Source organism: Sminthopsis crassicaudata, chromosome 2 (assembly GCF_048593235.1).
Source record: "Sminthopsis crassicaudata isolate SCR6 chromosome 2, ASM4859323v1, whole genome shotgun sequence".
Lineage (NCBI taxonomy): Eukaryota > Metazoa > Chordata > Mammalia > Dasyuromorphia > Dasyuridae > Sminthopsis > Sminthopsis crassicaudata.
In genome coordinates this window covers 632,030,290-632,042,225 of record NC_133618.1, presented here as the reverse complement: position 1 = coordinate 632,042,225, position 11,936 = coordinate 632,030,290, and the positions used below count along the sequence as shown (strand labels likewise).

Below are 11,936 nucleotides of genomic sequence, written 5' to 3'. Positions count from 1 at the left end.
GACCCGCACGGTGGTGACGGGGGCAAATCTCGGGGCGGGGCCGTGTCCCGGCGGCCCCTCCGGGCGTGACTGACGGCTGGGACGGACTCCGCGGCCCGCTGGGGCGGGGCCTCTCCCGGGCCCGCCACCTCCGACTTCTATAATAAAGGTTCACTTCCCTGGTGTAACTGACCCGGTCCCCTTCCCGCGGAGCCCTCGGCTCCCTCCTCAGAGACCGCTCACGAAGGCGGCGCGCGCCCCCGGCCTTTGATGGCTCCCCCCTCCCCTTGCTTCTGCCCCCGCCGCTGCCCGCGCCGGAGCCTCCAGCCTCAGCGCGCCCGAGAACCCAGTCTTATTTAAAGCTCTCCCAGCATCGCCCCCTCCGCCACTGAACCTTTTCTCCCGACTCCCGTCACCGACTCCCCCCTCCCCCAAAGGCCTTCTTGGACCCTCGTGGGGCGCAGGAGCGGGTTCTCTCAGCCCCTCCCCCCGCGCCCGGGCTCGCCCCCGGGAGAGGCGCACTAATTAATAACGGGCGGATTAATTACTGCGCGTGGGGGGCTCGGTGCAGCCGTGGGTCAGTCACTAACGGTCCCGGGGCGGGGAGCAGCGAGGGGCCCCCACCGCGCAGGGCCGGGGACGCGGGGGGGGGGGGCACAGGCCCCAACCAAGGTCACAAAGGTCACGAAGCCCGCGCACAGGCCCGGACGGCCTAGTTCCAGGGCGCGCCCCCAGGCTGGGTTCCCCCGAGCGTGGGCCCGCGCCCCTCCCCCGACCCCGGCCCAGTTCGACCCAGCCCGAGGTTCCCCGGAAATTTTCTTTCTTCAGCTAGCTGTGCCTTTAAGCCGGCATGACGTCACCAGACACGTGCGGCGGGCGGGCCCTGTTGCCAGGGAGCGGCGGCGGCCGAGGCGGGGCGGAGGCGGAGGAGGCGGACGAGGCCGAGGCTGGGCGGCCACCATTGCCCTTGCTCGGAGCGGAGCGCAGCGCCTGGGACCGCCGCCGCCGCCGCCGCCATGGGCCAGTGCGGCATCACCTCCTCCAAGACCGTGCTGGTCTTCCTCAATCTCATCTTCTGGGTAAGCCTAGAGGACCAGGGGTCGGAGAGCGCGGGTCCGGGGGCCCCCTCGGCGCGATGGGAGCCAGGCCCCGGAGGCCGGCGGGGCCCAAGGGCGGGGGAGGGGAGGCCGGGCCCGGAGGGGGGGCCGCGGCTCGGAGCTGGCGGGGATGGGAGGCCGGGCCCGGAGGGGGGGGGGCCGCGGCTCGGAGCCGGCGGGGATGGGAGGCCGGGCCCGGAGGGGGGGGGGGCCGCGGCTCGGAGCCGGCGGGGGGGGGGGGAGAGGGAGGGGGAGGCGGGGCTGGTGCGGCCGGATTCCCTACCTCCCCTCCGTGACTCGGATTAACCCCTTCCCCCAGGGCGGGTCTGGTGGTTACTCCGTAAGTGAGGACCCGAGTCGTGCCCCGAATTGGCGCCCCGTGGACTCCCCCTCCTCCCGTTCTAGGCGGGGCCGGTCCATTGTGTCCCCCCATTGTTAACCACCCCCGCCCCATGGGTCTCCGTGTGGCCCCGCTGACCCCCATTGAGTAAACGTCCGGTTGTCCTAGGGAAGCCCCGTAATTACCCCCCCCATCAGTCACCCCTTCCTCCGATTGCAGGCGGGCCGTGGATTAAACCGCCCCCCCCCATAGATTAGTCTCCCCGGCCCCGGGCGATTAGCCCCGGGTTCTCCCTGATTATTGATCAGCCCGCCGGGTGGTGAAGCCCCCTCTCCACTAATTACCGCCTCCGGCTTGGGCCGGTCCCTGGAGTTCAGCCTCTCCCACCGCGCCCCGGGCGGGTCCCACTGACCGACCCCCGCTAATGAGCCCAGGCTGGTGCTCCCCGTGTTCCCCCATTAATCCCTTTCCCAGGTGAATCTCCCCGTCCCATCCCCAGACTAATCTCTATCGAAGCCCCTTCCTCTATTCTTCCTCCCCTTGTAGAATCCTGTGCATTAATGCCCCTTCCTCTCATCCCTCCATGAACAATGACTGCCCACTGCCAGGCCAGAAAACTGAGGGTGCTCCCCCCTCTTTCCCTCCTCCCGACCTTGCTGCCCCTCCCCTAGGACAGCGCCGCATAGGAGTAAAAGGCTGCAGATTTGCTGTTGGGCAAAGCAAAATGAAGGGTTTCTTGTGTCTGGAGACCGGGCACGGATCCATCTGCCCGAGGCCCCTGCCCGTTTGGGACCTGGGACCTGGGACCTCGGGAAGAGGGAGAGAAGCCGTGTGGTGCCAGGTCTCCGAGAGCTCGGGCCTGCAGCGTGAAAGCCGGGCTTGTGCCGGCGGGGCCACCTTCTCCGCCCCTGCCCGTGGTCCCTGGTCTGAGCAGCCTGGGCACTGCCCTGTCTGCCCCCGCAGGCCCCCCGAGAGGCCAAGCCCAGCTTCTCCCGGGCCCACAGTGATGTTTACTCTCCTCTGGGAGAGGGGCGGGCAGCGGCGAGCTGGCATCGAAGCCGGGCTCCCGGGCTCGGTCTTGCCTCTGACCCAGCCTGGCCACGTGACCCCGGCCAGCACCGGCTGGCCTTGGGTGAGACCACGGGCCCAGGCTCTCCCCCAGGAACTTGGCAGACCTCACAGAGGCCCCCTGAAGACCGGCCTTGGTGCTGGTCCGGACGTGGGCTCCCGCCGGGAGGACGGTCTGGGCCCGTTTAGATGTCGTTGCCAGGAGAGTATTCACAGCTGTGGATTGTGGATGTTGACACCAAGCCCTGTTACAGGGGTCACCGAAAGAAAGCCAGCTTGTGGTGTGACTGTGGAGAGCGGGGGAGGGAGCCCTGACCGGCCGGCGGCTCGGGCCCCACCTTGGGACGGCTTGCTCAGTTGTCGCTCCTTCAGAAGAGGCTGTGGAATGGGGACAGTCCCCCCCCCCCCCAAGTGGGCGTGAACGCTCTTCCTCCTTGCTGAGCGGCCTTTAACTCAGCGTTTCGTACTTAAATGGACGCTGTAGATTCTTGTCCGTGCACACCAGCAGTTGCTCTGTCCCTGGGGGAGCGCGGAGCCGCAGGTGGACGGCTCCATTGAGGGCGATCGGTGGCTGAAGCTCCGTCCATTTCTGCCTCAGTGTCCTGGCGTGGTTAGAAGTTGGGGGCTCTTGTTGCTGCTCTTGTGAGCCCCGAGTGTAGCCCGAGTTTCTGGCCGCTGGACCTCGGAAGAGAGGGCAAGGACGAGCGGTGAGCGCTCCCTGCGGGAGGTGCGGAGGATACCACCGAAAACCAGAAGGGATCCTCAGGGGCCAGAGGCAAACTGAGATCCTGCTGAGAACAGTGATACAATCCCGAGGTGTGGCCAGGCCCAGCAGTTCTGGAGCCTGAGGGTGCAGCTGGTCCTTGATGCTTGAAGAAAAAGTCAGTTTGAGTGACTGAAGCAAGGAAGGGACCAGAAATGTAGCAAAACCCACGGGTCATTCAGCTTAAGGAGGGCAGCTAGGGAGCTAAAGTTGCAGGCTGCATAATTGGGCACCTCTGCCAGCCCAGCTGCTGGTGCCTCTGCCACAGGGCACCCTGAGCCACGCAGGCGCTTCCTGGGCTTTTACTCAGCTTCTGCTGAATTTTGATTTCAGGCTCTAATGACAGGATTAAGCTGAGTACTGGAGAAAGTGCGGCGTTCACAGGTGACTTCATACAAGCTGTAACGTGGCTTAGAAATCCCGCAGCTCCTTGTCTGCCCCGTCCTGCACCTGCTTCCCAGCGTGGGCGCAGGACCCGCGGACCAGGACCGGCCCCTGAGCTCCGGCACTCGGGGACTTCTTTCTCGGTAGCGCCTCAGTTTCTTCAGAACCAGATCTCCTGGCCTGCTTCCCCAGATTCTTGAGGGAGAATCCAGAGCTGCTGTTCGTCCGCTTTCCATTCAGGCCAGTCTGTGGCTGAGGCCGGCTCCCCTGCGCTTGGGCTGGGGTCTTCTCTAAGGGCTTCCTCCGATGCCTCCTTGTAGCATGGAGGGGCCTGGAAGCTCTGCCCAGGAAGCCTGAGGTTCACCCGGCAGAGGCTCCTTCCGTGGAGTCCCACTCGATGGCCAAGCGTCCCAGGAGCAGCCTGGCTAAACTCAGAGGTGCCGGCAGCCCCAGAGAGCCAGAAGTTGTGGCCAGTCAGTCCCAAGCTGCAGGACCTCGGCTCTAATAGGGGACTGACGATAAAGTGAGGAATGGATCGGGAACTTTGTGCCAACTGCAGGGAAGATGGTCAAAGCACATTCCTCCTCAAAATGGTCATTGATCATTTCGCTTTTGTACAGAAAGTTCTTGGCACCCCCACCCCACCCCCACCAACTTCCCCTGAGCTAGGCTCTGCTTTCCCCCCTGGTCTCTGCGGGCTTTCACCAGGCCCAAGTTGAGAGGAGCCTGCTTCCACGTGGGGAGGAGGCCCACAATGTGGACTGCTGTCATTGTCCAGTGATTTAGTTCATTTGGGGAGAAAAAAAGCATGGTTCCCCTCTCTCCCCCATTGCTGGCCGGTTGTCTTTCTGATCACTTCCTGTAAGGATGCCTTTTTTTAACCTTTGCCATCCATTAGCACTCCCCACTCTGAGCAAGTACATTAAGTGGAAAGTATAGCTTTACGAGATCAAAAATAACAATTTGCTTTACAAAAGTATTTCCTGTGGGATTTGTTTAACTGGCAGATCTCCTTAGTGTCTTTATGATGATTCTTTGGGTTTTGGCACAGGATTTATTTGAGCCCTGAAATCCCAGCTGAGGGCCTTCATTTTCCCAATCAGGCCAAATGACTTCATCTAATCTCCATCCGCTAAGCGGCAGCTTTTAGGCTTGAACCCAGGTGTTCTCATCAAAATCCAGTGATTCCACCTCTCAGGGAGAAAAAAAAGCAACAACTCATTTTGCCCAGTATTTCAGGAACACCTCTCCCTCCTTTTGGAGGGTCAAAGGGAGGCTTTGAGGCCTTCTGCTTCTGTTCTGCCTGAGACCTGTAATGTTGAGAGGTAAATGAACTGTCTCTTATGAAAAAGGGACATTTTGTCGGGTGACTGGGTGGATTTGGTGTAGAAGTGAATACTTTCACTTTTTTCTCTTGCTCTGTGCTTTGTAGCATGTCTAAGATTGTCTTGCTTTGAGAACCTCGTCATTTCCAAGTATGCTGCCTTATAATTTTAGGAATGTAGCTGCATGGTGAAGTTGAGCTTCCTGATAGGAAGTGAAGTGATAACCCCCCAATCTAGTTCTCTGGAAATAGAAATAGTTCAAAAAGGAGGCATAACTCGATATCAAAGTCCATTTTGCTTTGACTCAAAAAAGTTTCTCTTTGCCAGGATTTGAATTGATTTATCTTTGAAATTTACTGTCTTTCTCATGCTGAATTTACCACATACAAAATAAGAAAAGAGTAAGATTTTGTAATATCAGCATATTTCTCCCACATTTATGTGTATTTTCATTCGTGCTTTTTGATCTTGTCTTGCCATAAAGAGGGAAGATTTGTAATTAGGCAGGTAAAAGATATTAAACACACATGAGCCTTCCATAGTATCATTTGGCAAGTTATTGCCCCTCCTTGAATATGATTGAATCCCAAATGAGTTATTTTTGAAAGAGAAGAGTTATAGATAGATATATGTGCATGTATACATGTACGCATTCCATTCTTGACCATCTGTATTCTCTTAACTTCAGTTCAGCAAAGCCCTCTTCCCATTCATCCTTAATTGATTCTTTGTCTCACAGTCTATAGAGCTGGGTAAAAAAAAAAACAAACCCTTTTGTTCTCAAACTTCCTCCACCATCCTCTCCTTCTGCTCTTTCTGCCTAGGACCTCGAGCTCCTACTTCTTTATTTGGTGTCTCCATATTCCCTGACCCCTCTTCCCTTTTCTTCTGTATTCCAGGGCCTGAAGAAGAGGCAGCCCTTCTTTGCTAAGGCCCACTTGGTACCCTAACCTCTCATCTCGTTTCTCCAGCAGATTGCCCCCACGTCATTCCCCTTCTTTCCTTGCTCCCTACAAATGTGCCATTCTCCACATTCTAAAATCAGAGGAAAAAGTCTGACCTTATTCTACTCTCCTGCTTTCATCCTTTGTCTCCCTTCTCTCTCACAGCCAGACTTCTACTCTCATCATCTCCACTTCTCCCACGTCTCACCCTGATCTGATATGACTTCTGACCTCAGCCAAGTGAAAATGCTCTCTCCCAGTTCATTGATCTCTTTCTTAACTTGCTAAATCCAGTGGAACTGTCTCACTCCTTGACCTTCTTGACCTCTCTTAGGCCTGTTCTCTCTGGGTTGTTGTGACATCTCTCTATTCTTACTTGTTTGACTGATTTTCTGCTTTCTTTACTAGATCATTTACATTCTGCCCCCAACAGCCAAAGCTTTAGTCTGGACCTCCTTCTCTTTGTTTGGTGTTGATTGACACCATCAGCTCCCATGAATGACCTCCAGATCTGTGTCCAGCTTTAATTTTTCTTTAAGCATCTCAACATGTCCAGAACAACTTATTATCTCTCTTTATATAACCTTTACGAGACATTGTTGTGAAGGTGGTAGCCAGAAAGCTCTACATCTGACTGATTTGGGGCTCTTGTCCTTGTATTCCGGTGTTTAAAGTGCTTAATAAATGTTAGCTTGAATTGAATTTGATTTACATTAAAAACTTTGGATAATAATATTGACAAACATGAAAAGTATATATATATATATATCATCAGGAGAGTTAGTGATATTTCTCTTTTGAAATCAAAGTTCCTTTAGAATGTATTTTTTTTTTAAATATTTTATGAATTTTGCAAAGCATGGTGGCTGTGTGCATTCCTAGCTAAGCAGGACAAACCTGTCTCTTTACAGAGATTGTTTTTATTCCAACCCAGTTTAAAATAGATGAGTCTGAAATAGAAGCTGTAAAATATGGAAGTTTATTTTTGATTCTTTGCAACAACTGTCCCCCCAACCCCCACCCCACAAAACTTTTTTTTACTCAAATACTTATTCTCTCCATTTCCTAATCAAAACGGAAAGGATCTTGAAACTCTTTTATAACCTTGCTGTTTGATTCTATTTGAATGGGAATATTCATCTGTATGTGCACATTTAAAATGTACAATATTTTCATTTTAATCTCAAATTGTGGAGTGAAAAGCTTTGTTCCTTAAAGGAATTTTCTGTGTAGGTAAGCAGGTGGAGGGATCTGGCTAGGATAAGCCTGACAACTGCTGAGATTATGTTGGTCATCCTTCCCCACACCCACACACCTTTGGGTCCTGGACCTAGAAGGGACCTTGATGGGCTGGTTTAGCCCTTGTTTTGGAGCTGAGGAAGTGAGGTCACATGGATGAGAGCCTGGTGCCCATCCACATCCTTCCCAGGAGGCTTGTTGCCCATTGATGCCAGTTTTAGAGCCAGCATCCCTTTTTCTCACTTCTCAGGCATTTTGTTATTTTTAGTTTGGGCATCTTGGGAGGGATGTTTGTTAATAGTGAACATTTCCATACCGTAGCCTGTGCCTCTGCCTTCTGCATTGCCTCTCCCTCAGTTGTGAGGTTTTCTGGCCATGTGGTCGGCCTCTCCCCAGCCTCCTTGATAACACAGACATTCATACACATTTCTTGGGGAGTATTTGAAAGGTAGTCTGCCATCTTATAGTTGTCATTTGTGGCATTTCTCTTCCTGTTGGTCTTTGAGAGTTAAACTGGAAAGAATTCTGGAGCACCGAGCTCAAACTTTAAATTCTGCTATTCACCACCTGTGTGACCTTGGACGAGTCATATTTTTCAGCCTTTAGTTCTCTCTTCCCTAAAGTGAGGTGATTGGAGCTCTTCTGGCTCTCAATCTGTGTGTGACCCATGAAGTTCTGCTTTGCATATTTCTCAGGCATCTACAGTGGATTCAGTGTCGGATGGCCCAGAGTATAGCAATAACTGAGGAATGCCCTAATATGCTACCAAAGAAGTAATTGGGGAAGGGAGGTCATCCTAACTGGGAGTTCAGGCTTATTACATCCTAGCAACATATTTTAGGAGATTTATTTGAGTCATGAAAACCCAGTTGTGTGCATTTAGTTCTTTTCTAAAAGCAGGAGATCTATTCCAACCATGGCATTAAACATATTCTGAAGAGCTCACTAGGAAAAAGCAATGGTTTACAGAATCGTTAGGTAGCTGGTTTGCTGTAGGATAGGGATTGCCAGCCTCCCAGTTAAACTTGAACAATGTCCATCTGACTTCTTTTATAGTTTGTGGTCCTTTATACCTTTTCCTCCTCAGTGACCCTTGCCCTTTGCCTGTGGTCTCTGATAAATCTTTGACAAGGAGGTTCATCCAATGTTCATGGGGCCTGCCCCCAGTTTTCTTGCATTGATGAGCATATGAATTGTCCATTAGTTATTCTCCACAAGACTAAACCATCTCCTTTTCTTTTTTTAACTTGATTTTTTAAGGTGGTGTAGTGGGTAGAGAGCTAGCCAGGAAGCCCTGGCTGTGTGCCCTAGACCAGTCACTTGCTAACCTTTTAGTGTTCTAGGCAACACCCTAAAGAGAAGCAGATTTGCATTGGTGGAGGAAGTTGCTTCCTTGAGAGTAACCTTTACTAAAATGACATCACAAGAGGAAGAGAAGGGAGTAAGCCTTTACAAAGCACCTACTGTGTTCCAGACTAAGCACTTAATAAATATCCTATATTTGATTCTTACAACAACCCTTAAGGTAGGTGGTTTGGTTTTTTTTTTTTTTTTTCCTATTTTACAGCTGAAGAAGCTGGAACAAACAGGCCAAGAGCCTTGCCTGGGGTCCCGCAGCTAGGAAGTATTTGAGCTGGACTTGAGCTCTTGGCTCTTATCACGGGATGACACCTGCTTCACAGGTCCAGGTCCCATCTTTATCTTTTTAAGTTTTACACCACCTTCATTTCTGAATGTATTTTCCCCTCCTTTACAAAATGAGCCATCTTAACAAACATCATAACAAATTACATTTTTAAATGAAGGAAAACAATTAGTAAAATCATTCCACAACCTGAAACACCCCCCATCTTTGAGAGAAATGTGCATTTGCTCAGAGCTCTGAGATATGAAATATGATCGTTTTAATTTGTTTGGTTTCATTTTTTTTTGTTCTTTCCAAGTACATTGTTCTTGATGATTTTGCATGGTTTCTCTTTTCCCACAACCAATTCTGCTTATTACACTATGCATCCATTTGTTTGCAGTTCTTGATTATTACACAAAGGGTTATTATGACTATCTTGAAGTCTTTAATAACTTCCTCAGGAGGTAAATACCTGGCCATGGTATTCTTTTGGGGTAGGTGTGTGTGTGTGTGTGTGTGTATGTATGTGTAAATAAAAGGGGGGGGGGACTTTTCACTAGCTCAGCAATTTGCTTTCTTAATATGTGCCTTTCTTTCCACAGCCCCACCAGCACTGAGATTGTCTTTCTTGTGCCATTTTTGCCATTTGCTGCCTCCTCCCGTTCTGGTCATCCATTTCTCTGATAGTTTCTCTGCTGCTTTTACAACACATCATTGGGAATGGTTGCAGCCCATTTGGGCCACTCTGCACCTTTCCATTTCCCTTTGGATGAGTCACAGTGGCAATTCTTTGGTGACTAATAGTCCATGATTTGCAGCCATGTGACATCAGTGGAAAATTGGTATTTAAAAGATGAGTTTTTGTTTGAGGGAGCCAGCTCTTGGAATAGTTTAAAGTACTTCTCCATTTCCCAACTGCACTGTAGTTCTTCTTCCTCGTCTTCACCTCTAGGTTTGGGTCACTAAAGCCTGGCTACTCTATGAAGATCCTAGGAAAGAATGATCCAGAACATTGATTATAAGAAGAGCCAATCAGAATAACCCTGAGTTTTCCCTTCAACCCCAGTAGACTGGTAAAAATGATTAAAAGGGTCAGCAGAGCCAAGGTACACCATGACTACTACAATGTGAATGAAAAGATCAACCATCACAAAACAGTTGTAAATTAATTTTCAAATTATGAAGAACAAGCCTGGCCCCAAATAAGAGTTATGAGAAAACATATATCCCTTTAACCCCTCCTTTCCAGGGCTGGAAGATAAAGTGGGGGTAGGGAGGAGTCTGTGGTTGTGAGATATTGCATATAATGGTGTTCCTCCCCCAGTGCTCTAATTAGTTTTGCCTAATTTTTTTCTTCCACTTTTTCTTTTAAAAAAGTTCTTCACATGGCCCTCTAGGAAGGCTGCAAAGAGAAATCCAAGCAATGTCAAAACAAAAGATACCAATACAAATCTATTTTAAGATCTACAAAGAATTAGTGAGGGGGAAAGGAAGATGGCCAATTTCTGGACATAAGCTTTGGGTTCAAAGTTGTTGAAAAATTTAAGAACATTGCCCTCTTCCAGTTTTTACTTGAACTTAATGGTAAGAACAGCTTATTAACCAACTCTGTTTAACAATAGAATGACTTTCTTGTCCATAGTCCTTTTGAAAGGATGATATTCACTGAAGGATTTGAAATTATGTTTAGAGCCCATCATCAGAAAATATTTGAAGGTTGAATTCAAAGCCAGTCCAGGCTCTAATCCAGAGTGCTAAGAGGAATAAATTATAGGATATTGGGAAATCTAGATTGAAGGGATGCTCATTTACCCCCCTGATTGTTAAAGACAGACTTGAGATTTAATTCATTTTAAAGCAATAATAATGAGTCCAACAAACCATAGTTAAGAATATTTTTAGTTTCCAGGAGAGGGGTTGAGATCATTTGGATTTCTTCTTGATACATAACATGTGATTTATGGGAGCTTTGTACTGGTAAAGGCATCTGATCCTCTCAGTCATGAGCGGCTGCCACCACAGAATAGCAGGATCAAAATGAAACCTATAAATAGACCAGCTAGAGAGAATGACAAGTGGAAATTTTATTTTTAAAAAAGGTTGGTAATTTAGGACCAAAGAATATGTAGCAAGCATTACAAATTGTAAAGTGGGTAATTTTGATTATAAAAAATAGAAAAATTTTCACCCAAGCAAAACTAATACAACCAGAATTATAAGGAAAGAGAACGAACTAAGGAAAAATTCTTAGAAAAAGTATTTCTGATAAAAGCCCCATTTGTTAAATATGGAGAAAACTGAGTTAAATTTATAATAATATAAGTCATTTCCCAATTGGTAAATGGTCAGAGGATGTGAACAGGCTCAGGCAAAGAAATCAAAGCTATCTAGAGTCACAACATGCTTTAAATCACTATTGATCAGAGAAAGGAAAATTAAAACAGTTTTGAGGTTCCCTCTTACACTTGTCAGAGTGGCTAATATGATTTATAGCAGCTCTTTTTGTGGTGATTAAGAATTGGAAATCAAATGGATGCCCATCAATTGGGAAATGGCTAAATAAACTGTGGCATATGATTCTAATGGAATATTATTGTGCTGTAAGAAATGACAATCAGGGTGATTTCAGAAAAAGCTGAAAAGATATGAATTGGTGCATAGTGAAGTGAACAGAATCAGAAAAATATATACAGCAACAATGTTATTCCATGAAAAGCTTTGAATGGCTTAGCTATTCTCAGTAATACAGTGATCTAGAACAATTCCAAAGGACTAAAGATGAAGTATACTATCAGCCTCCCGAGAAAGAACTGATATTATTTGAATACAGACAGAAGCCTGCTATTTTTTACTTTCTCTCATTTTTTTTTCTTTTATTCAAGTTGTTTTGCACAAAATGACTAATAAGGAAATGTTTTACATAATTGCATGTGTATAACCTATATCTGATTGCTTCCCATCTCTCAGGGAAGGGGGAAGGAAAGGAAAGGGAAGGGATAGCATTTAGAACTCAAAACTTTAAATAAAAATGTTCTTTTTAAAACTGGGCAATAAAAAGGTAATCATTTCCCATGTATTTGGACTCTTAACATGGGTATAAGAATTACTTGTTATTTAGAACCATAGGCTGTAAATTAATGAATAATTGGTAGACTTAAGGTCAGAGTTTT

At 48.6% G+C, this 11,936-nt stretch overlaps 1 protein-coding gene across 1 annotated transcript in view; it reads left to right on the top strand.

The window, feature by feature from the left end:
• TSPAN3 (tetraspanin 3) overlaps nt 1-11,936 on the top strand; it is a 58,279-nt gene that overhangs the window by 26,897 nt on the left and 19,446 nt on the right. Inside the window, exon 2 of the mRNA XM_074296504.1 lies at nt 812-1,058. Within this exon, the coding sequence (XP_074152605.1) occupies nt 996-1,058 (63 nt within the window). The 5' untranslated portion in view covers nt 812-995. The remainder of the gene's footprint in view (nt 1-811; nt 1,059-11,936) is intronic.